The sequence below is a fragment of the Rhea pennata genome, chromosome 5 (assembly GCF_028389875.1).
Source record: "Rhea pennata isolate bPtePen1 chromosome 5, bPtePen1.pri, whole genome shotgun sequence".
Lineage (NCBI taxonomy): Eukaryota > Metazoa > Chordata > Aves > Rheiformes > Rheidae > Rhea > Rhea pennata.
The window spans coordinates 34985358-35009465 of NC_084667.1; the positions used below are offsets into that span (position 1 = coordinate 34985358).

Genomic DNA, 24108 nt, shown 5'->3' on the forward strand with positions numbered 1-24108 from the left:
CTTCCAGCGGTCTTGTTAGGAACAAGGTAGGAGCAGACGGGCAATCTACCTCATCCAAATCTAATCATGGAGGAAGCCCCAAGATATCAATGTTTTAAATCAACTGGCTTGATAATGCCCACAGCATTTCTAACTGTGAAATTGTCCTCTGCAGCTAAAGCCCAAAAGGCAAAGTCGAGGTGCTCCTCTCGTAGGTGTTTTTTGTCCTCCTTGCACCTCCCAAGAGTTAAATTGGAAATAGAAATGATGCACAAGACTGCTGGGACAGGCCAGTAGTGGTCTCCCTGTGGTCAAGTTCTCTGCTGCTGTCCTGGCTAAGGACTGATGTTTTAGACGCAGAAGTGACTATTTTAAGCAACTGCAAAATCTCACAAATACTCTCCACGGCCTTAGCAGAGAGACCAACGCTGCCGTTCATGGCAGTTGGTCATTACCAGGGAACCACTGCAGGTTTCGTATCACAAACCAAGTGAAACATTTGTTGTTAGAAAGTGGATCGATGACGCTTTCATGGTCAGGGTGATGCTCCTACCCTGCCTGTTGACTTTGCCACTTCAGACATCCAGAGCTGTTGGCAAGTCTAGGGAAGAGGCATAATTAAGACCCCAAACAGGTAGTTCCCGCTTTTCTTCTTTCCTGGGTGCCCAAGGATGGGCGAGCGACCGAGGCATGGGAGGAGATGGCCCAGCCCAGTCAATCTGATCACGGGTCGCGGCGAGCGGGAAGGTGGCCGCGGGCTGCCGCATCCCCGGGGCGGAGGGCTCGGGAGGCAGCGCTCCCGGCACGGCTGCTGCTCGGCTCCTCTCGGCGTTCAGGCAGCGGCCGTTCGCTCCGCAGCCGTTTCAGAGCCTGGGGCGTTCGGCGGCTGCAGAGGGCTGCGGGGTGTGCCGAAGCCCTGCCCTGCTCCCCTCAGGCCTACTGAAGGGCAACTGGCGAAAAAGGAACTAAATTCCCTAGTCGCTGCCCAGACCCCATGCAAAACAGTCTGATTCAACTACCGTAACACAGTGTAATATAAATAAAATGAAAATACAAAACCATACAATTTGATTTGACATGACTGGCAGTTTTCTGCTTCAGGCAATGAAAACGAGCAAGTACAAACAACGAGCTTCTTTCTCCCTTTGCTCCCATCCCTTCTTATACTGTTACTTTAGTAGGAAGGCGGCTCCAGGATGACTTTGCGAAGCAGCAACCTGAGCCAATTCCTTGGAGATGTGCAAATTTCAAGCTCCCGCTTGAAAATATATCCCCATATATGTTTTTTAAACTTCTTCGACAGTCTCAGTAAATTGAATTAACCTTAAATATGTTCTGGACTCTCCCACATCTGTCCTTTGTGCTCAAAGCGCGGGGAACAGCTCGGAATGCAGGACCCAGACGCTAATAGCCTAAAAACCCCAAAGGTTTGGCCGTTTTTTTTTTTTTTTTTTTTTTGCCCCCTGCCGCGGGGTCGCGCGCGGGGCGGCGCCACGGCGCATGCTCGCGCTGCGCGCGCGTGCTCAGAGCGCGCGGGGGGAGCAACGGCTGAGTAACGGTTGAGTAACGGCCGTGCTCTGCCCGGCGCGCGCGGGGTGGCGGCGGCGGCGGGCCGCTATGGCGTTCTCGACCTTCAGGAAGGTGGCGATGGTCTCCTGCCTGGTGCTTTGCGTCTCCGTGCTGCTGCCGCGGACCTTCTTGTCTCGGGGTGGCGGGAGGCAGGAGCCCGGGGCTGCGCCGCTCGCAGCGTCCGCGCCGCCCGAGGGTAAGAGGCCGCTGGGGCCCCGGCGGCGGCGGCGGCTCCGCTGAGGCGAGGGCGGATCGCTTCTCGCCGCCAGTCCTTACCCCGGTGTCGGGGCCTGGTCTCCCTGAGGCTGGTTTTCGGCTTCTGGTCGGGAGACGGAGCTTAAACAATGGGCTCAACCGTGAGCCCGGCGCTGGGCGGTGGCTCTGCGGAGCGGCCCCGCGGCCCGGGCTTCGCGGGGTGCTGCTCGGCTCGCCGGCCTTTCTTTGCGTGAGCCTTGCTTGTGTGCCGCCTGGTACCAAAATGTGGTGTAGCTGTTCCTTCCCATAAGCATTAACTGTCTCGTTTTCTCTTGTTCTCTCCTTAAAGACGTGAGGAGGCTCCAAGATTGAGTTTATTGTTCTCATCTATGCTGTGATTTACATTTTTTCTTATTTCCTCAGTTTGAAATATTCCAAATTTCATTTATTTTATGCAACTAGGGTACAAAAGTTACTGAAAAGATAGTTATCCCACATTCCCTTCATTGTGATACATTACTTTTTGTTTTGTACATAATGCTTTTGATGCTTCATTTGAAATAAAAGATCACTTAAATCATCTTCATTGTTTAGTTTCCTACACCAGTATTTTGAATTTGGCTTTAATGCACCAGATTCTCACTATCAGCATGTCATGATTCATGGACTCTGATCCTGTCATTACAAACCCTCAGACTGTACCCATTTTGCCTTGCCATCCCACTGTGTATGCCCTGCTCTCAATTTTAGAGGAATGAATCCTTACAAAAGCATCCCTTTGGTTTTATGACCATTGCCTTTCATCTTAGTGGGTTTTTTTTGTTTTTTTTTTGTTTTTTTTTTTTACTCCAAAGCACTTAGCAAAGGTATCTAGTCTCATAACCTCATTTCCAGACAGAGAACTTTGTCCAAGGCTATTCAGCAAGCCAGAGGTAAGACGTGAAAGTATAGAGAACTTCCAAGTTGTGTGTGGTGTATGCTGAGCTATGCAGACTTCTGTTTGATGACTTCTCCTGCATACTGCTAGCAGCCAGATGCTTAAGTGATGTTGATTCCATTTGCCTAGGGTAACTTTTCAAGTCTACTAAGGCCATTGTTACTGCTGAAACAATGTTGTGTATCTTGAACATGCAGGTGACTTTTATACTGCAGCTGTCTGTCCATGGTTACTGTGTGTATTCTTGATCTTTTAACAGCTTGAATATAGATTCATAAGCACTATGGATCTGCAGATTTGTAGTTCTGCTGCCTAATTTCTCACACGGAAAACCAAAATGGCAAATTTTTTCCCCGTTTTTTTTGATAACATGGTAAGGGCAGTATTCTGTGCAGGCGTAAGTACTAGGCCCAGCAAAGAGCACATGGCCGCAGGGCAGACTGTTAATTTACATGCTTAAAGTTGGTACGGAAGCACATTTTCTGGAAGGTGGCACCAGCATCTTTTACCTTGTGCCTAGGTGCAGCTCCTCACTTTGGCTCCGGAGCGACGCCAGGTGGCGGAGTTGGACAAACCATTTTCCTACAGCAGTGCAGCTTTAGGTGGTTGTGAGTTATTGTTGCGGTGCTCTTTTAGTTGCAGGATGGACTGGATTCAACTGATCTGGCTGAAAAATGATCTTCCAAAAAAAAAAGGGGGGGGGGGAGGTCAACAAGGTATTTTTCAGTGAAACCTATCTGATCTATGGTTTTTGTACATGTTCTGGCACAGTGTAAAGGGAAGCACCTGCCTCAAGTGCTGCAATCATAAAGTGACTAATCATAGTCATAGTTAAATGCTTAATGTACATAATATAAATATTCTTTCCCTCATGCTGTGGGTAAAGAGTAAAACATGATTTAGTTCTGGTTCAGAAATCCGGATTTAGTTCAGAAAGTGTTCAGCATGTTCCCTTGTTGCACTTGAGGTATCTCTCCTTAGCTGAAGATGTAATACCTCCGATAATAAGTTTCAGATTAAATTTATTGTCCGTATTTTCCATTTTAATAGCAATTTAATGAAGTTATTGCTATATGGAGCAAACTATTTCACCTGATGTTATTTTTAGTAGAAGACTAAATCTTTGTTTAGTTCTGATTCACATCTTTGTCATTCGTTGTCTTCTTAACTGAACCGAGACTGCAGTTACTGGATGGTAGTTTCAGAGACTTGAAGTAGTAGTGTCATTCTTGAAGTTAATAAAGTGCTTATTGTAGTTTTGGGGACAAAATGCCTCTGAATAAAAGATTCTTGAAATTTACCACCATTTGTTAAAATTGGATGCTATAAGAAGGCTTTTTCTCAGCACAGGCTTTAAACATGGGAATGGCACTTCCTGTAATAAAGCTATTTTCAGAAGTGTCTTTTACAAAAACAATAAATTCAGACAGTACTGTAGAAATTAATACTGCTCAGACAGAAAGGATGTTCTTTTTCTGAATAATAGTTTCACATATAAAAATCCCACTATGAATACATCACACTTCCAGTTTGCTTTATGAACAGGTGTTTGAATTTTCCAAAAGATTAAAAAAAAAAAAAAAAAGGAGGAAAAAAGCACTAATGACAAATTTCTAGAGTATTTTTAGGATAGTCCTCAAATGTATGCCATGCATTTTGGAAAATAGTGCTAAGATGATAGTTTAACAAAAATTTTACAGCTGCATGACAATAGATTAACAGTTTGCATTCGTGAGAAGAATGAAGTGGCATCAGTTTTCCAAGAAAAACACGGGGTCAGATAATTCTTTGGCCAACTTGGATTTGTGCAGTACGTCAGCTATATGCAGGTGTCCCTACTTGACAATTCAAATGCCACTTTTTAGGGTAAGTAACTTTTGCATTTTCCTTTTTTTTTAACTGCCAGCTGTGAGATTTAATTAAAATATTTAAGATTTTGATTGTGTCCATTAAAAACATATGTGGTGGTTTAAAGTTACAATTTCCAAATGAACATTCCTTCTAACTTTTTTGAGTAATTTTCTTGTAACTTTCAGTGCAACTGTCTTGATGTTGCACTGTTACAAAGTCAGTAGTGACAGGAGAATAAAAATTAGAATGGAAAAATATTAACTATATGGAAAAAAATCTAAAACATGGATCTAACAATAAATGAGATCATATAAATTAATACTAGTGATTCCAACGATGAAATGAACGTGAGTTTGTAGTGTAATTAAAAGGACAGATTATTTGGGTTTTCTCTAGGCAGAGGTATTGGGAAATTAAGAGTATGTTAATGAAAAGCAGCAGAAGTGGTGCAGTGGCTAGGAAGAGTACTTAAGTTACATGCCCAGAAAAATGTTTCTTTCTTGTGGATTATTCTCACCTATTATACTGTGCTTGGAAGTTATACAAGAAAATACAGAAGGAATATACTTTTAGTCTAAAGAACATGTTATTTTATCACACAATCCGTGCATCTTTCTGTATTCCCACATACGACTTTGGAACCCTCTGGCCAATTCATCTGTTTAGCAGAGGGATGGAAAATAAATGTTTTATGAAAACACATTGCTGAGTAGAGGATAGAGAGCCTTACAAGTGTCCTGTCTGAGAAGAAGACTTCAGTGTGAATGGCTGTTGCTATTAAGAGTCTACCCTAGAGGGAGAGCTTGCATACTTAGAAAAAGCTTTGCTTGGAGTATGGATCTTCCTAAATAGCAAGGCCAGCTGGGCAGGGGAGAAAAATCTGTACAGAGCTCTGAATTCTGGTTATCACAGAACCATGTTTCATTTCCATTTCCTATGAGTGTCTGAAAAAGGGGTTTTCTTTTTCATTCACTATGATGAAAATTCTGTGAGAAAGGTCTGTGAGTGGCACCTGGGCATTTCTAACAATGGCAGTCGAAGTACAGTCTACAGATAGCTTTGAAGGCTGGAATTCGCATTGCTAATTAAGGAAAATAATTTTGTATCCTACTCTCACATATTCTTTCAGTTAAAATTGTTGCAGAACATCTAGAAGTCTAGGTGCTGCTTTTCTGGGTTTGTTACTTTTTTTTGGGGGGAGGGGTATTTTTGCATGCACAGTGAGGAATTGTAAATGACAGCTGAGAGCTTACTTTTTGAAAGCCAAAGTAGTGTAACCATGTTGTGGGGACTGAAAGAAAAAGACAGGGTGCCTACTGCAAACTGGTGAAGAATTGTGATGAGATTTGTGCATCCTAGTGCGGTTGTTCTAAGGAGTTGTTTGGGTAACATCTGAGGAGTGATGAAAACAGTCTTTTTTGCTTTGCTGTTATCTTGGGTAAGTCCTGTATGCTTTCTAGACCCGTCAATAATTTTTCTACACTTCCTGGAACCTGCTGTTTGAAATTTCACATGAAAGATTGTGAAACAATGAAGTCATATCCTATAAATCCCTCCTGAATGGAGTGCGAAGTTAGTATATCTACTGCCTACATATACTTCATGTATGTCAAATTTCTTTATGTATATAGATATGTATTTCAGCATTTTACAGATGCTAAGATACTGCAAATAATATGCTATCCGGGCTAGGAGTTGTTGTATTACTGTACAATGATTGAAGTACATATACCTTTATCAACTGTGAAGCTGAGCTCAGTAGCATTTCCTAAAGCATCCTTGTAAGGTAGAACATGTAGTAGGTATTTAATAAAAAAAGACACTTGTAGTGATCTGAATATTATCAGCTGGCAGGTTATTGCATTTTTTTTATTGTCTGGTTGGGTTAGCATATTTTTTTAAACTTTGCTTTACTCAGTTGAGTGTTAGTATTGCTAAAAGATTAAAAACTCAGTAATTCTAATGTGATACTGCTATTAAGTAGGATTTCACCTACATTCAGAAACCTACGGTCTCTTAACTAATGGAAATGTTAGATGGGGCATAATTTCAGTTTTTGGACTTAGTTATTCGTTGAAGAGACAGGATTAGACAAGACGTGCTCTTCTTGCCTTGTAGCTGTTTTGAAAAGTTAAAGTGTTACTGACAAATCATTAACACACTTACTTAAGGTTAAAAGATTGTAAAAACAGGTAGGGTTAGTAAGGTAGAGTTAGCACATGCCTAAATCAGCTCAGCCGGGATGCATCCCTCTGAAGCTGTCAGAAACCAGCTGAGAAACCACTTGAAAGGACAGCAGCACTGCACTGCCCTTCGGACAGAGCCGAGCGAAGGTTGCGTGAGGCCTTCTGCCAAGGAACAGTCTCCTTCCTACAGAACTGAAAATGTATTTTCAAAGTACCTTCTGCCAGTACTGGAGACTAGATTGTGCAGCAGACAAGAACCTAACACATCACTTCTGTGGTTATGGAGGAGCATTACCTAGAGGGTTTTATCCACCAATATGTCACTATTTCCATTTGACTGTGGTTTGTTTTTTTTCACTGAAAAAGTGGAATCTTGTTACATCACTTACAGGTGTGTTATGGCGTTGGTTTATAGCACGAGGCCAGAATAAGATCACCAAAGAAAACTAAATAAATCAAGGAAAAAACTTTCTAGGTACAGGAAAGTGATTGAATTAGTGGGTCAACATTAAATTTGATAGAATTAGTGGTAATCAGGAAAAGAATGGTAAGTCAGATCACCATTGGCAGGAAAACCTGCTCAGTGGGCAGCAGGTGTGTTAAAATCAAAATACTAGCTTTGATTTAGAGCGCTGACGATAGCTCCAAGCATTTACAATCCCATGCTGTGCATCAGTGTGGCATACTTAACTATACTTTGTGTTTTAATTGTGCCAAAATCAACTGTTCAGAAACAGTTAGCAAACATCAGCTGCCTCAATATCTTAAGCTCAAAGAACATTTAACAAAATCAGGATAGCACTGTTCAGAAAAAAAAAAAACATACAATAGCAAATGCCATAGAGGAGAAAGAGTAACTTAACTTTGAGATACGAGAAGCTCTAAGAAAATAAAAATTAAGAAAGGTATATCACTGTGACGGAGATTTTTAAAAATAGTTAACAGTAGTTAGATTATTTTAAAACTACTTTGAAACACCAACAACATTCAAATATAACAAATGTACTTAAGATAGATTTTGTCATGTCTGTGAACTTCCTCGTGCATTATTCATAGTGCTGAATATTCCCATAAAGCCTTAGAGAGTGAAAAGAATGCTATATCATGTGCTGTTTCCTGTAAAGTTGCAACAAAAGTGTTCTTGTGCTTTTGCTGTTAGATTAAGCCATTAGAAAAGATGGGATTGGAATAGTGTAGGGCTTTTAAAGACATAATGGTTTGAAAACCACTATACTTCTGACAGTTAAGGTAAAGTAGGTTGTTTAAATTAAAGTAGTACACAAACTTGCTTCTTTCTCTTAAGCATTTCCGTTTATTTACAGTGTATGTGACAGCTTTCTACATATGCTGACTTAAGTTGCCTGTGTAGACAATTTCTTCCGTAATTTGCGTGAGGTTTTCACAGTAGAAAGCTATGGGAAATTTCCTTTTTTTAAATAAAGAAGTCATTATAAAATTTTAAAAATCAGCAGAGAAGATTTAGTACTAGAAGCCATTAAGCTCCCTTTTAAAATTATTTTGATAATGAAATGACTAGAGTGTGTCGCTTTGGCCTGATTATTTTTACTTGGATTAAAGCTTTTAAAGCATAAATGAGGCCTCATGGAAAATTTAGAAAACTAATCAATTTAAAAACATATTCACCATTGTCAGTTATTTTCTGTGTTTTTGTCCACCTCTCTTTTTCTTTTTTTTTTTAATAAGGTATTTTTTCATGAATATAAGATGTTTTAAAGAGGTTTATATGCTCTTACTGTTTAAGCTGCACCTGAAGTGATACTGTTTTCTTCATGATATAATACTTGTTTCCACAGTAACCTACTGTTACAACACATTTCTGCTGTAGCAGAGGGACTTTCTTGTAAATAAGATACTGTGACTTCCATCATAGACTTTTAATAATTCCCTAGAACTAGACTGTACAATAACAACTTCCTCAAGTTAATGCTGAGCTAGTTTAAGAGTAGTTTTGGTCAGTGATAATATACTTGGACAGTTTCACTAAGCCTACAGCACTCAAGTTATTACTTAAAAGTGTATGTTTTAATAACAGAACTTTTTGAAACTATTCATATCCTTTTCTAATATTTATTTACTGTAATTACCTGCGTTCAGGAATTTAATTGTCTACAGTGATGTATCCTAGCAAGAGCAGATGTTAGCTTAATTTATATTTATATCTATCTTATATCTAGCGACCTACAGAAGTAAAGCTGCTTTTTTTCAGTGCTGTTTCAAACTTTTTTTTTAAAGTGATTTCTTCATGCAGTGCTTGTAGCATGCCTCAGCATCAATGCTCAGACAGGCTGGCCTAGAAAGAGCTTTCCTACTATGCATGCCAGGAAAGGGGGAACGTTGCAGCTGGCTTCAGTGACTGACTTCGGCATTGGCAACCTTCTTTGTGCAGCCCAGTCTGGCAAAATGTATCTGGGTCTTCTAGCCAGCTCCCCCTTCTGCCAAAATCTGCTGCTTAGTAATGAAGCAATTCAGTTTACTCCCCTGTTATGGTGGAAGCTACTGCAGGTGGCTAGTCCAAGCTGGGCAGGGAGATAGAAAACAGGATGTCAAGTACATGAAGCAGTAAAATAGTGGATTTCATGGGAAAATTGCTGAATTAATAGCACCAAGAAAAAATACTGCATGAGCATAGGTTTATTGAGATGCTGGTGCCTTTAGGTTGAACAAAACAGTCCATACTTTACAGCAACATTTTTGGCTCTTTGTAGTGTTACGTTGGCATCTATGCCTTCATTTATGTTCACCTTTTTTTTTTTTTTAATTATTTCTGCATCTCTTAAGTCTAGAAATAATTTTTCTCCCTAAAATACTAAAAACTGTATGGCCTAAGCTATATACAATCTCCTGTCTTACATTGCTTTACGCAACAATTTTTTTAAGGAAAGTAATTTGAGATGCCAGCACTTTTTTGCATCTTCTATTACATATTAGGTAAAATCACGATTGTGCAACCTATTTCTTACAGCGCTAATCAAGAATCTGTGAGCATGTACTGAGCTAATATTGCGGTCATACATCAGTCCTCTAGATGGGTCATAGTGTCTGCATTAGCATACTTCTGCATAATATTGAAAGATCAGGCTCACCACGGAGAACTGATGTTGTAGTGCTTGTAGTATTGTAGTAGAGGAAGGAGATCAGCTGCATGTGCTCATTTTAGGCTGTGTAGAGAAGGCATTGAAAGTAATAGAAGAAATACAATTGCCTTGTGTTTTTTTGCAGGGAAGCTTGGTCGATTTCCGGCAATGATGCATTACCAAGTGACGCCGGACAACCGAGCTGCCCCTCATTTTCCAAGGTCCCACCTTGCTGAAGCGGTTGCCAAAGCCAAGGCAGGTGGAGGTGGAAGCAGTGGTGGAACTGGGAGAGGTCTTGTGGGGCAGATTATCCCTATTTATGGATTTGGCATCTTCTTATATATCCTGTACATTTTATTTAAGGTAAGAACAACGTGTATTGAAAAGATGAATATATCAACTAAGCAGTCTGAAAACTTAAATGCTGGTACCAATTTTATATCTGGCTTAATTTCAGCCCTGTTCAAAAAAATACTTAAACTGGACCTTGGATTGGCAATGAAAGATTGGTACATCTGATGTTTTTTGCCATTGCAAATACTGTAATTAAGAATGCACCAAAGGGTTGCTATAAACCTATTTTAGCCTTTGACCCTTTACAATTTTTTAGGAATTTTTTTTCCTTGGAAAATGTGTACGTGTGTGGTGTCTGTCTATGTGGCTAAACGTGTGCATGTTCTATGTTAGATTATTTTCTAACATACATATTGCATTCCTTTTTATTATGTACTATTGCATGCTATATATGTTGTATAGGTTATATGCTATATTGTGCAGAGAATGAACACAATTACTGAATGTCTTTTAGAACAAAAAGCACCACATTCTTGGAGAATGGAAGTTGGTGAGGTTGTATTACCCACAGCAGCTGAGGTGCTGACTGAAAGCTGATTTAAAATGCCAGATGCCCCTCAAATATTTCACAGTTGCTTTGGACTTCTTACAGCTTTTTGTTACACAGACCTGACTTGTATGTAGGTGATTACAGCCTGGAGAAGAGAGAACAATCTTTGTACTCCGCTGCACAAGCTGACAGTCTCAAAATACCAGCTCGTTTGGAAGGAGGGGGAAGGGGACTAGGCCTTGAGGAAATTGTTTTTTCCTTTAAGTGAGGGTTGAATCCAGACTGATCAATGCTTGAAAAGCTGAGTCTGTTCTGGTGAGTAAAAGAATCCCAGGGCAAGAAAGAAGTGAATTGGGTGAGTTGATTAAACACAGAGAAGAGGAAAGAAATAGAGAGCCTGTAGCTTCTGTATAGAGCTACTCAGTGTCTTTTGTGCAAAATTGGTAATGTTCTCTGACATTTACTCCTTACAGGAGGGACAGGTGGATTGCATATATTCCATCAGAACCCATTACTTTATTTCTGAATAACTGCTCAACCCAGCATTTTTTCCCTTTCCACAGAAGAATTACAAGATCAGGCCCTTTGGTGCAATAGATACACATTTAAAATGAAAATGTTATATTTGATGAGTTATGCTTTCATTATGTTTAAAAATACTGTTTGTTACAAGTTTCTTTTAGGACTATTCAGTTGGCAAGATGTCCTAGGCATCCTTCAAGGTTATCTGGTTTTGCTGCTGGGGATGCTTTTCTATGGTTAGTTTATAGCATAATTTTAGCTTTCTATACTTTTCTTTGTTTTGTTGCCTTTGAGGCTTATATACTGCTATTGTTCTAACTCATGTGCATACCGAAGCATTTGTTTTTTGCTTAACAGCTGTCTTCTAAGGGAAAAACTGCAGCTGGGGAGCGGAAATGTCCTCCTGCTGTACCTGGAAACATGAAGAGGAAAATCAGTAAGTATTATTTCTAAGTTGTATCTGTGTAGCTGTTTACTCAGTAGAGTCACAATCAGGCCAGCGTCTTCAACTTATCGATACTAATAAAACTGCTTTTCTGCCTAGTAAAGAGAAAGCCAGGAGCTTCTGTGTTAGAGTGAAAACATGTTAAAATTAATATCTAATCACTCCTGGCTAATGAGATTCTGTGATAGTAGCCTAACATGAAGCCCTCTTTGAGCCCTGTTTTCGGGATACTCACTGAATTAACTAACTGCCCTGATCTGCTGAAAAGCTAAAGTAAGCAATGATTAAAAACAGATGATGTCAGTCTGTAATTATTCTATCATTTGTTGTATTCTAGTAATAATATATAGTTGTTATTAAAAGCTAGATTAATTTTTTTGAATTTTGAATTCATTGTCATCTCCAGGCTTTTCACTGCTTTTTCCCTTCCTTTTTTTTTACTATGCTCAGTTTTAATGACTAGAATGTAAAGAAAGGAGGCACTGTGAAATATTTCTGTGATTTTCCCTAAACATCAGTGAGATAACAGATTCGCCTATCTGTAGACGTTTGTTGATGAAATTAATGAGTTTACTTTTAAAGATTGGAGAGTAGTTACTGTAACAGTAATAATATGTATTGTGTTTAGTGACTATATTCTAATAATAAATAAAAGTACATAGGGCTTTATAGAAAGTGCTAGCAGTAATGTAACGTTGTTAATATAGCTGTAATAATTTGTCATTAATACTTAGATTAGAATACCCTGTCAATGCTGCATTTAGTGTTCTAGATGGTATTTTTGGTGCACTTACTCTGTGTTGTGCCTATCAAATTTGTGCAATTTATTAACAATGCTAATTGTAATTTATTTGCTAATGCTTCATTAGAGAAACTAACTTCGCAGTCAGTTAAGTAAAAGGCCCCAAGAAGTAGTGATGAAAATGACCGTGCCTTTTTCTAGAGCTTTTCATTTGTATTCCTAGTGTTCATTGCAAACTGTAGCAGAGCAGGGGACGAGTGACTGGACAAGGAACCTGAACGCACAGGCTCTTACTAGATCACTGCTGACTGGGAGGAAGTAACTCCCTTTCTCTTTACCACAGTATTCCTCTTTCACTGTGTCTTGGTGCTGCACAAATCAGTGCTTGTACTGTCTGCATGTGTAACTAACCCAGCTTGGTTTCGTTTTGTTGTGCTGTCAGTAACTCTGAAGTTTGAGCACGAGCTGCACAAGCCAAACAGGGAGTACAAGTATTTTTGTTGAAGTCTATGCTTGTGCATCTTTCCAGTTAACTGCTTTGGCTAAATTAACACCAGTTTGGGTGTTCCTGAGTGTTTGCCCACATGTCCACTAGTGTATTATGGACACACTTAGAAAGAGCAGGAACTGTTGAAAATGTCAGCAGTGTTTACTCCCCAGATGTAGTGTGGATAGCACTCGTGCATCCCTGTCCGCCTGAGAGACTGTTAGGCCTCACTGTTTGCCTTGGCATACCTGTGCAGGCAAGTTCATGAACTTCATCCTCTCTGACAAGGATGAGGTTTCTCAAATCATAACGCTTACTAGAAAATGCTCAAGTGACCTTTTATCTTTGTTCCCAAGGACTTAACAAGTAAATTCCATGAGGACTATTAATAAAAGACAGTAAACTAAACCCCTGTGGTTCCCCTAGTGGAAAACAAAAACATCAACAATCTGATGGCATTTTCTGTTCTGTAACTTCAACATACAGGGCATTTCCAGTGACCTACTCACTGTGTTTATCGGGTGGTAGCTCCAAAGCTATTCAAAGGTGGTGCTCTCTTTATATCCTATTGCCATTGCCTATAGCACCTGGAAAAGTAGCTAGAGCTCTTTAAGCTTCATGTCTTAGTTTCCTCACAGTCAGTTTGGTTTGGTTCAGCATATGCTGCCTGTGACAATAGAACAGGCAGGGATGCATTTTCAAAGTTACTATTGATGGATTTTGTTCATTTTACAGCTGACTATGAACTCACTCAACTCCAAGAAAAACTGAGGGAAACTGAAGAAGCTATGGAAAAATTAATCAACAGAGTAGGGCCTAACTCTGACAGGTAGGTTTCAAATTACAGCATTTTAAGGAGGGATTCTTTTCCAATTAGAAATGAAACATATTTTACATTAAAAAATGTACTTCTTTTGCAAAAAGAGCAAAAACTACACTAGCTGTATTAAAATAGTAATATTATTTCTACTTCAAAATGTAGAAACTTGTTTTTACATGTCATGTTTTTTATTCTGCATTTTTTTCTTTCTGAGGTCTATTTTAAAAATAAATCATTCTTTGCGTGTTCATTTTCCTTAAACAGAAGAGCAGCTGTCCCTGCCCCACTATTTTATTTACAGTATTATTTAGAAGATAATAACAGGTGTATCTAAACTGAAATTAAAACTTCTGTATTTAAAATAATATGAATGAGTCCCAAGAGAACCACTTGTTTTATGTTATTTTCCAGTGCTGTGGATTTTTAAAAAAATGGAAATGCTGTTATATTCTGCATAAATGCATGTTAGAATCTCTATAAAATATTTCTTTAAGGGCAGAATTTTATAATAATCTTATTCTGTAACTTAATTCCAACCTTGCAACCAGTAAATCCACATATTTTCTACTAAATATGAACAAAAGAGTTGTAAAATCAGATTTAAAAATGTGTTTTTTTATTAATGCTTGCTATAAATCTTAAATGGATACAGTATTTTACATTATAAAGAAACATTGATAATGTAACAAGTTTGTATTTTTAATAAGAAGTGTAACAACAGATCAGTGTTTAAAATGTAAATACCACAAATACCAAAGTGAAATTTGAAAGCAAAAAAGATAGCTGTTCAAACTGTAAAGCATGTTAACTTTTTCTGGATCAATCAATTCCTCTGTTTTCAACCATTCTGTAGGAACAATTGTTTAGCTTAATTGCTGTGCTTAGCATAAACTTGCATGCTGCTGTCACTTGCACTTTGAACGTAGTTTTGAAGTGCCCCTGCCCCCATGGCCACTATTGTGGTTGTATTAGAGGTAGTAAGCTGAGGTGCCAGACTTGCCTTGACTTTCAGGAACATATCCCTAAGATGCCTTGTTTCTGTTAAGGAAAAAAGGATACTGCTTTGACTATTCTTATTTATCTGTATTTGGAGAGCTAGCACTATGCTTATATTTAAGCTGCCAGAAATGAGCTGATGTGCTGCCTGGATACTGTGATTGTGGTCAGTATAGGATATTTTTTACTGAGAAAATGGGCTTAGATCTGATCCAGTAACTGCTTCATTCAGTGTTATTGGGTCAGAATTTTTATTTAGTAGAACTTCCCATCTTTGTTCGACCAAACTATTTACATAGATGGATTTAAAGAGCTCGGAGGAAATCAAAATCTGAGTCAAATACCAAATATTGTATGTAGTTTCTCTTTAAAAGACGGAAAAGAAAAAAGAACTCAAGATGTACTAAATACCTGGTTTCCAAATACAACCAAACTTGGAAGCTTTATGAGAAGCTAATTAAGTTCTGTGATACTGGACAAATGCCTTAAAATAAAGTATTTAATTTAAAAGTATAACTTATGAAATATATGAAAATATATTTCATATATATTTCAGAATAATGAAAATTACTTGCTCTCCATTTATTAATGTCCAGTTAAACAAAAGTCTTTACAATAGAAACATCAAAGAAAGAAACAACTGATATCAATTTTGCATTAATGTTTAAAGGCCCCAGGTAAGGTCATAGCCTATTGTGCTAGATACAGCAAAAGAGACTTTCTGCCAGGCAAGTATTAGTAACAAAAACAAAGATGTATTTTTTGTTGTCATAAAAACTGATTTATCACTGTAACACACAGGGTTCGTAGTAGTGCTGCGATCTGAGCTCCTGTCATGGTGTTCTCTCACTATACTATAAGAGTTCTTCTCTTGACAAAAACAGTCCAGGCTTTATGCTGAGTTTCCCTTTCTGTTGAATTCTTCTTTGAATCCAAAGATACTCTTAATTCTGTATATTTTTGTCAAAAAATGTTTCTATTGTACTTCCAGTGATAGATGATTCTCAGATAATGTTATACCATAAAAAGAAATCCTATTTTGAAGGAATAACTTCCTTCTGTAGTTTGTAATTTAATCCTGCTTTCTTCTGTAGCAAGTGTTTGTATTGTTTTCTTGCTGTGGCTTGCCCTGCTCATTTTGTTTTTCATTCAATGTCATTTCAAGAAAGTGATGCTAGTGGAAGACCTCTCAATACAATTATCTGCTTAGTCAAATGGGATGGAATAATGCAGCCCTATGTTGCACAGAAGAGAAGAGGCAGGAACTTGGATCTGCTGTTCATACTAGTTGCAATTGCTAAAGCCTTAAATACAGAAATGCACCTTGCAGAAACGGAAAACTTGAAAAGCACAAAGATAAAGATTTTTGGTTAGAACTAGCATGTATTAGCAAGGACTAGAAGCAGAGTAAAGAAAGAACTAGGAAGAAAGAAACTTGGCAGGTACTCAGTAACATAACCATATCTAAACTAAGAGGCAGACAAAGATAATTGTTCCATAATGCACACACTTAAATGGATAGTACATAGTACCTAAGGATGTAGTAATTCATAGTTTGAGAAAATTTAGTGTTCTTCCCATCTCTTTTTTCAACAAATGATGAATTTAAATTAAAAACTTTAATAATATATTACTATCATGTCCTATCAGCATGGAGGACCTCAATATCTCTGGTTTGTAAACATAGACCTTCCTAGTGCAGTATCTGTCAGCAGAGATGAGAATCCTTGCTAGGATTTTGATGATTCAGAAATAAAGACTTGACTGATGGTTGTGTAGGGTGCTCTGCACTAAAAGCATGCATATTACTTTTCCAGGCTTTTAGCAGAATGTTTGAATATTGGGGCAGTGATAAAACTAGTGCAAAAGCTTTCCCTGTCAATATGGCCTGTATTCTTTCCATCACTCTCCTTAAACTTTGGGCTATTTTGAAACAACTTTAAACTGAAGAATACTTTCTCTATGTTTCTGTTGGAAAATACTCTCTTGCAAAAATCGCAACTTCCAGTAATTATGTAAGAGGTAAAAATAATGCAGCTTGATTGCCTGTTTTCAAAGCCATGCTTACCAAGCTGATATTTTGGAAAAAAAAAAAAAAAAAAAAAAAAAAAAAGCTTTTTACCATAAACTGAGCGAATGTAATAGAGAAGTTGTCAAGTGAGAGATATATAGTACTCTGTGGTGCAATTTTTGGTCTATAGCTGCATTTTAGTGGTGATTTTTTAAGGTCATGAAGCAAAAAAAATGCCAGTTGACATGCATCTGAGACACCATGTTAGATTATGGATTTTCACTGCAAGCATGATAGCTCTTTAGGAAATGTTACGATTTCAATGTAAGAATCAGAAAATTTTACTGTATCTGTTAGTGAGTACTTTGGGCCCCTACAAAGCAACGTATGCATCATCGACACTGAAAAGTAATAGTTCATTTTGGAGCTACGAACACACAGAGCAAACATGATGCCTTTTCTTACACTGTAAACCTTTTGCATCCATTGTCCCTTTACAGTGGGCACCCTTTACAGCACATCATACTCAGTAAATCTGCTGTACGAAGCCAACCAAACAGGTGTTTCACACATCACCAGTCCTAGAGTACTTCTTACTGGAGGCCTTAAATGAAGTGGTAATATTGTGTGGGTTTGAGTTTCTCCCTCTGTATGGGGAATTCTCTCTTTTAAGCAAGACATGTAGGATCAGAGCAGAATTCTGAAATACTTGCAGAGACCTTGTGTCCAGTAAGAAAGTAAGTGTTGCGTTCTATTGACAGTATCTACTGTATAGGGAATTATCCTTTGTGAAATGTCGCAGTTATGCAGCTTGTATTACTGATTCTGTTACCTGAGCTAGCGTATCTCCACACTGTGCTAAACAGACAGGTCTTCAGTGCCTGTCTGTCTTTATGCAGGTGATATATATTCAAATTGTGTATTTTTTTGTCCGTAAAAGGATTACTTCTAGTTCTATTTCAGCTATTATCAAAGGCAGGTAGCTGATGAAACCATTTCCTCTTGCATGCTGATTAATTTGCATCTCAAATTCTACATAATCCAAACTTTTTATAACATGTCATCTTAAACTTTCATTTGCTTCATGTAACAAACTGCTCTAATGGGTCTCGGGGCAATCTCCAGAAAGATCTGGGACTATATCAGCTTTTCAAAGCCTTCTCCCTCAGAGAAACACAAAGATGTGGCAAGAACAAAGATTCTGGAATTTAGTCTTATCACCTCAGTTTAAAGCTGGGTAACTACTAGTGAAACCAGTGGGCCTGCTCCTGATATAAATTCAGTTACAGACAGCTGTGTGAATTGTAGCTGTGAGTAGTGCTCACACAGTGCTCAACACATGCTCTGCACTTTGATCACTACTGCACAATGCAGCAATGTGATTCTAATGTCATACTGCCTGTATATTAATAAGATGCTGCCTTTTGCAGAGTAACTACCATATCCTAATCATTCCCTTATCTGTAAAGCATAAAGTATCTATCATCTGTAGCATTTCATTATTAGTAGCATAAAGTACTTGTTACCTTGCTACTCTGTTCATGCCAGTTAATAAGCAGAACTGAAGGGGGAAACTGCAAATCACATGGAGCTGCAAATTTTCAAATTTATGAGAATTTAGGCACCTGAAACAGTGTTTTGATAGATGCTCATCACTTAAGTCCAAAATTATTAACCGGTTTCCTCTTCTGTCCTCCCTAAGATTCACAGAGTAGCTGTCTCTAATCCTGAAGATCGTCTGTCTACCCAATGGTCTAGAGAGCATCAGCTATAATCTGTCTGACCTCACCTATCACCTACAGTTTAGCATTCTGCGGACACCAAGAACCACCCTGTCTGAGTAACTACAGGTTACAGATCCTGCCTAAAACATGGAGGGATTCAAAAAGTAGCCAGACTAATGCCTAAGTTCCCAGAGAGATTTGGACTGGTACCTACACAGGAGAATAACAGAAACACAATGTGAAACAAGCACAAAAGTCAGAACCATTTTTATGTGTACTTAGGTACAGCCAGGGATCTTTTTATTCTGACCTCTTCATCTACCAAGTACTACCTGCTTTGCCCCTAAGATTTTTAAGAAGCTTTATTTCACAGAGAATATTATTTACTGATAACTAAATGTTTCCAAAAGCTAATGTTATGTTGTAAAATCGAGTAATTGTATTAACTGAGCAACAATAATCATGAGAATCCGCAGTGAAGAACCAGTCAAAATTACAGTTTTAGTCTGATGAAAATATGAGCCCTCTCTTTCTTACCAAGGGAATCTAAAGTCTAGTTAGTTAAACATAACATTCCCTTATCATTTTAAACCTTTCTTCCTGCTTCTCCATCTCCCCCAACCAGGCAGCATTGTTGAATCTGTTGCTTGGTAAAATAACATGATGGTTCTGTCTAGCTGACTTATTTTTAGTGAGGCCTTGCAAATTTAGTGTCTTTAAGTTCATAAATAGGGAGTCATTAGACTGTGGGAGACTAATGTCTCGGTGAGACGTTTTGATCAGGCCCCACACGTTGTTTTAAATGTAGCATAGATTCTGAGCAGTATTTTCTTACAATGCCTCAAACAAGGCGTGGTCCTTTTATTCTCACTAAATGTTGTTCTGTAGGCCAGAAACTTCTATAGTGTCTTTTGTACTGGTCAAGCAATTCCGTAACGCTTGCTTGTGTGTCGCTTCTATCTTGCTCTCGTGCTGGTTGTACCTGCCTTCCTTGACCTGTTCAAGATGGCAGGCTTTCTGGATAAATGCCAAACTTTATTCTGAGTTAAAGTGCAGACCATGTGAAAATGCTGAATCGCGATCATACTACATCCAAGGTTTCTTCAGAATATGCTGCAGAGACCAAGGTCAAACTCTGAGTTAACACTTTTAGTAGCTTGTAGTAATAGTGGGCTGAATTCTGATGTTTAATATTTTCTAGCAGAACTCAAAATGTTGCAACAGACCAGGAGAAAAGGTTACTTCAGCAACTCCGCGAGATTACGAGGGTTATGCAAGAAGGAAAATTCATAGATGGCATCTCTCCTGAGAAGGAAGCTGAAGAAGCTCCCTACATGGAGGACTGGGAAGGTAAGCAAGACCTTTCTTTATCCAGAAGATAAAATTGAGCAAGGACTACTTTAGCCCCACTCCCTGTCAGAATCTGTTGTTACTTTGTGCTTTCTTTTAAAAAGGGAGTGTTCAAAACTTTTCAAGAGCAGCATTGTTTTCACAGTAATAGAAAATGGATTTTGAGGCATCCAGCATTTCTTACTGTGTAAATACCACACTATCATCTGCTGCCAAAAGTGGCATACGAATGTCCATATATGCTCTAGCTGCTGCTAGGCCTTGGCTGTTGTTTATGTCTTTCCATTTCTTCACTGGGCCAGATTTCATACAAAATCATAAAAACCTTGGAATCAGGTTTCATACAAATCATAAAACCTTGGAATTAGAATCAGTATGTTTTTCATAACTTACAGATTTTTACTTTCAATTTGTGTTTTTTTTTGCTCCAGCATTGTAAAACTCAGCTACAGGAAGACTTTCTCTTAAAAATTTCTACATTGTAACATCCCTTCCATTCCTCATTGTTTACTTATATAACTGTTTTTTAAGCCATCCCAAGTGAGCAGTTAGCTTTTAGAATTTTACAGGCATCTTTGCAGACTTAATTCCCTGATACTTAAGAACCTTACAAAAACAATTCGAAATACAAAGCATAAATACCACCCTCGAGCTCTGTTTTCTTCATGATACGTTCTCTAAAATGAAATGCAGAGCCATTGGGTTATATCTGTTTTTCCAGCTTTATAAAGCATACTGTTTATACCTAGAATCTTCAAAATATTAATCAGTCATTCTGTAGACAGGAACAAAAAATGCATCTATTTAAAGATCTAAGCCTTGGTTTTCACACAATTTTCACCTCTTAGTTCCCACAGCTTTCCACTAAACTCGGGCATTAACTCTTGAAAGTCTGGGTTGAAATCTTGACTCCCTGAAAGTCAGTGGTATTTTGCCATCATCTTCCAGGAACTCCTGTTTTCACGTTCTTGGCATAGCAAGTTTTAGTACTGACAATATAATTTACATAAATGTTATTTTTAATAAACTGTGCACTGACCACTTAAGTTACTACTTTTGGCTTGTACTTTTGAATTTTGTTAATGTTTTGCTGGATGTCACTTTATTCCTAAGGTTATCCAGAAGAGACCTACCCTGTCTATGATAATTCTGATTGCTTCAAGCGTAAACAGGACACAATCCTTGTAGACTATCCGGACCCAAACCAGCCCTCTGCGGAAGAGCTGGCAGAAAGAATGGAGGGCATGGAAGATGAGGATGATCTGTGGAAGGAAACCCTGCTATCTAATCTCACCACAGGGAGCGACAGCCATGATGTAGTGCAGAAGACAAATGAGGTAACAGGCATCAGTAACCAGGGCAGGGACCTTCATGATAGCCCGGACTTTGAGGAGTGCTGTTACTGCTGCAAGGACAATGATCCTGCTGTCGTAGCAGAGAATGCAGGATTCCACTCTGAGAGCTGCAGCGAAGCAGAAGAGCCAGCCAGGGAGGACCTGTCCGTGGAGTCGGACAGTGAAAATGCAGCGCTGAAGGAGCAAAACGCCGGTGGTTCAGATGAAACAGGCACACTGAGGAAGCGCAATGCAAAAGGACTTGAGTAATAGGGACAACATGTGGACATAATCCTAGATGGCGACAACACAGTTCATAAACTGTCATTTCCTGTGGGTTTGTGTCCTGATGTTCTGTTTGCTTTCATCTCTTCATACTAATTTCATTCCTACAATAATGATCACATCATTTCCTATCTGATGGAAGCCGGTGCCGTCTGTCATGCAGTCTTGTCATGGTTTATACTGACTTGCCAGTAGTACTTTGTCTTGCTTTCCAGAAGCTGATACGTTGGAGCAGATTACGCTGTTCAGCTATTTGTGATTCTTTCCTTTCTAATTTCTGAACAATCAGTTCTTATTTTTACCATTGTCATCCAAGAGTTAACTAAATATCTCTTCTGACAACTATCTGTTTGTGTCTTCTCATATGAAAATAAATCAGTTATGTACTTTTGAGACTATCATCAGGAAGATGGAGGAGGAAATACACTTTTTCTCTTACCTGGATGTTAACTGCTTGGCAGAACAGACCATGAACACACGAGCGACTCTCCTACTCCATCATGTTACTGCTTCTGTAAACCTAAGAAACTGTTGTCACTGCAATCCTCGTGCTAACATAGCCCACAGGATGCTTCCCAGCACATTGCATGTACAAGACCAGAAGTCTCATCTATTTTGTGCCCCAGGAAGAGCATGAGAGAGAATGAAGAATTACTGGTTGTGCTTTGTCTTTGCTGTGGCCATTAGAGCGCTTGGTGAAACACCAAAATGAGTGAAGGAATCTGACCGTAACCTGTGTTACAGAAGAATACTGACAATACCCCTGGGGAGCCATCCTGGAAGCAGGAGAGTAGAATCATAGAATCAGTAAGGTTGGAAGGGACCTCTGGAGATCATCTAGTCCAACCTCCCTGCTCAAGCAGGGTCACCTAGAGCATGGTAGAAAGGGTTGCATCCAGGCGGGCCTTGAAGATCTCCAGAGGAGGAGACTCCACAACCTCTCTGGCAACCTGTTCCAGGGCTCTGTTGCTCTCACAGTGAAGAAATTCCCCCTCACACTCAGGTGGAACTTCTGTGCTTCAATTTTTGCCCATTGCCTCTTGTCCTGTCACATGGGACAGCTGAAAAGACTTTCTGGAAGTGTATTGAACGGCTGATCTGAATCCAGGCCATATGAGCTGCTTAACAAAATACACGTGTAGCCACAGTGTAACAACAGCTTTAGTCTTAGATCACTGGGCATAGCTTGGGTGTGTTTGGAAAGACAGGGCGTCTTGGCCTACACACTCACATCAGCCTTGTTAAGATCAATGGATATCATCTGCCTTTGTGTTATTTATAGCAAATTCTTACTACAAAAACTAGGTCATACTAAAGGAATAGGGAAAAGAGCGGAGAAAGCATACTGAATACTTACTCTGTTCTATTAAAAGCATATTTATTTTTAAATCATTATTTGATAAACTAGATTTTATTTTTGTTTCAAAAGATCCTGGACTCTTTAAACACTCTCTCACTTTTCAGCATGGCAGCATAGACCTCTCCTCAACAGAGGGCTAGTATTTCCTTCACTGGGAATCTCTGCATGTGTAAATACTAGACTATAGTTCTTCTGCCTTAGTCGATGTCCTTCAACTGCAGTACTAATGTCATCTGGCATCAGTCACTGGAATGAAAGCTGCTTCATACTCCTTTGCCTGCTAATACTGTCACATACCAGCAAATGAAGACTTCATCACAATCTTGTCTAGCCACACCTCTGCACTGGCAGACACTGTCCTTATTTGAAAACCACATTTTATTTAGAAAAATACCTTACTACCAAGTAGAGCTATCAAAGGATTGCCTTCATTCCATTGTAAATAGCAGTGTTTCCTGCCCCTGTGAACAACAGGCTCACTGGTTAAGCACTCCTAAAAGCCACATGCAAGAAGAGACTGCGTGAGGAGCAAGGTCGGAAGAGGGGTGTTCCTGGGTCTTTCACAGTAGTAGAAGGTTGATGCTGCTGCATGGCTTACCAAGCATACAGCCCCTTGCCATGAGAAACAAGGAGCCATCTCAGTTCTACTGCAGCTTATGGAAAAAAGGACTGACAGAATTTATCGTGTCTGCAAATAAATGTGATTATGATGTACTTCAAATTCCAACTACTTATAAAGGTATGTGAAATTAAAGATGTTGGCTGCTTTTTTTTTGGAATTTGTGCTCAAAGTTTGCAGTATGTTTTACAATACAAAAAGTATGTATGTATGTTATACATAAAGTAAAGGTAAGGCAGCATTACTAAATAGATACTTCCCATACAATAATAAACTAAAATGTAGTAAGTAAGTAAGTTGTTTTTGATAACAAAACTCATACTCTGAAGTGCATTAATCCTAAAGCTATTGCAGCATGCATCCAAGTTTTCATGCTGGTAAAGACTGCTCAACTTACTTACTTACTTACTTACAATGATATCCAGCAAGTCACTGTTAGTGCATATTGTACTACGCTTTATGCACAAACATGGGGTACAAGTAAACATTTCTGTGGGCCTTCTTAGTGGTCACTGTTTCTCTGCTGGCTAAGCTAGTAGGTCTACCAGGATTTGACACAGCACTGAATAGGAAGATGCACAAACAAAACAAAAAAAACCTTCATACCTATTTGAGTGCTACTTTAGTTATGAACTAAACCTAAAAGCTAGGAGTGTAACATGAAAGACTACTTGAACAACAGAAAGGGAGCTACGTCCATGATACAATAAACTAATTTTTGCAGTATATTTTGACATAAAGTTGTCTGAAAGGAAGA

The 24108-nt window shown here is 38.9% G+C and overlaps 1 protein-coding gene across 2 annotated transcripts; it reads left to right on the forward strand.

Moving 5' to 3' along the window:
- The first annotated feature begins 1521 nt into the window (after window positions 1-1521).
- RIC3 (RIC3 acetylcholine receptor chaperone) lies at window positions 1522-23511 on the forward strand. 2 transcript variants are annotated; one of them, XM_062577820.1, is made up of 6 exons: window positions 1522-1744; window positions 9958-10175; window positions 11536-11614; window positions 13588-13681; window positions 19605-19753; window positions 20867-23511. In XM_062577820.1, exons 1-6 carry the CDS (start codon window positions 1597-1599, stop codon window positions 21355-21357), a joined length of 1179 nt encoding a protein of 392 aa, XP_062433804.1. In that variant the 5' UTR covers window positions 1522-1596; the 3' UTR covers window positions 21358-23511. The 2 variants fall into 2 exon arrangements, with proteins under 2 accessions (XP_062433804.1, XP_062433805.1); XM_062577821.1 differs by lacking the exons at window positions 19605-19753; window positions 20867-23511 and having other exon boundaries at window positions 13588-13685.
- Window positions 23512-24108: the final 597 nt, after the last annotated feature.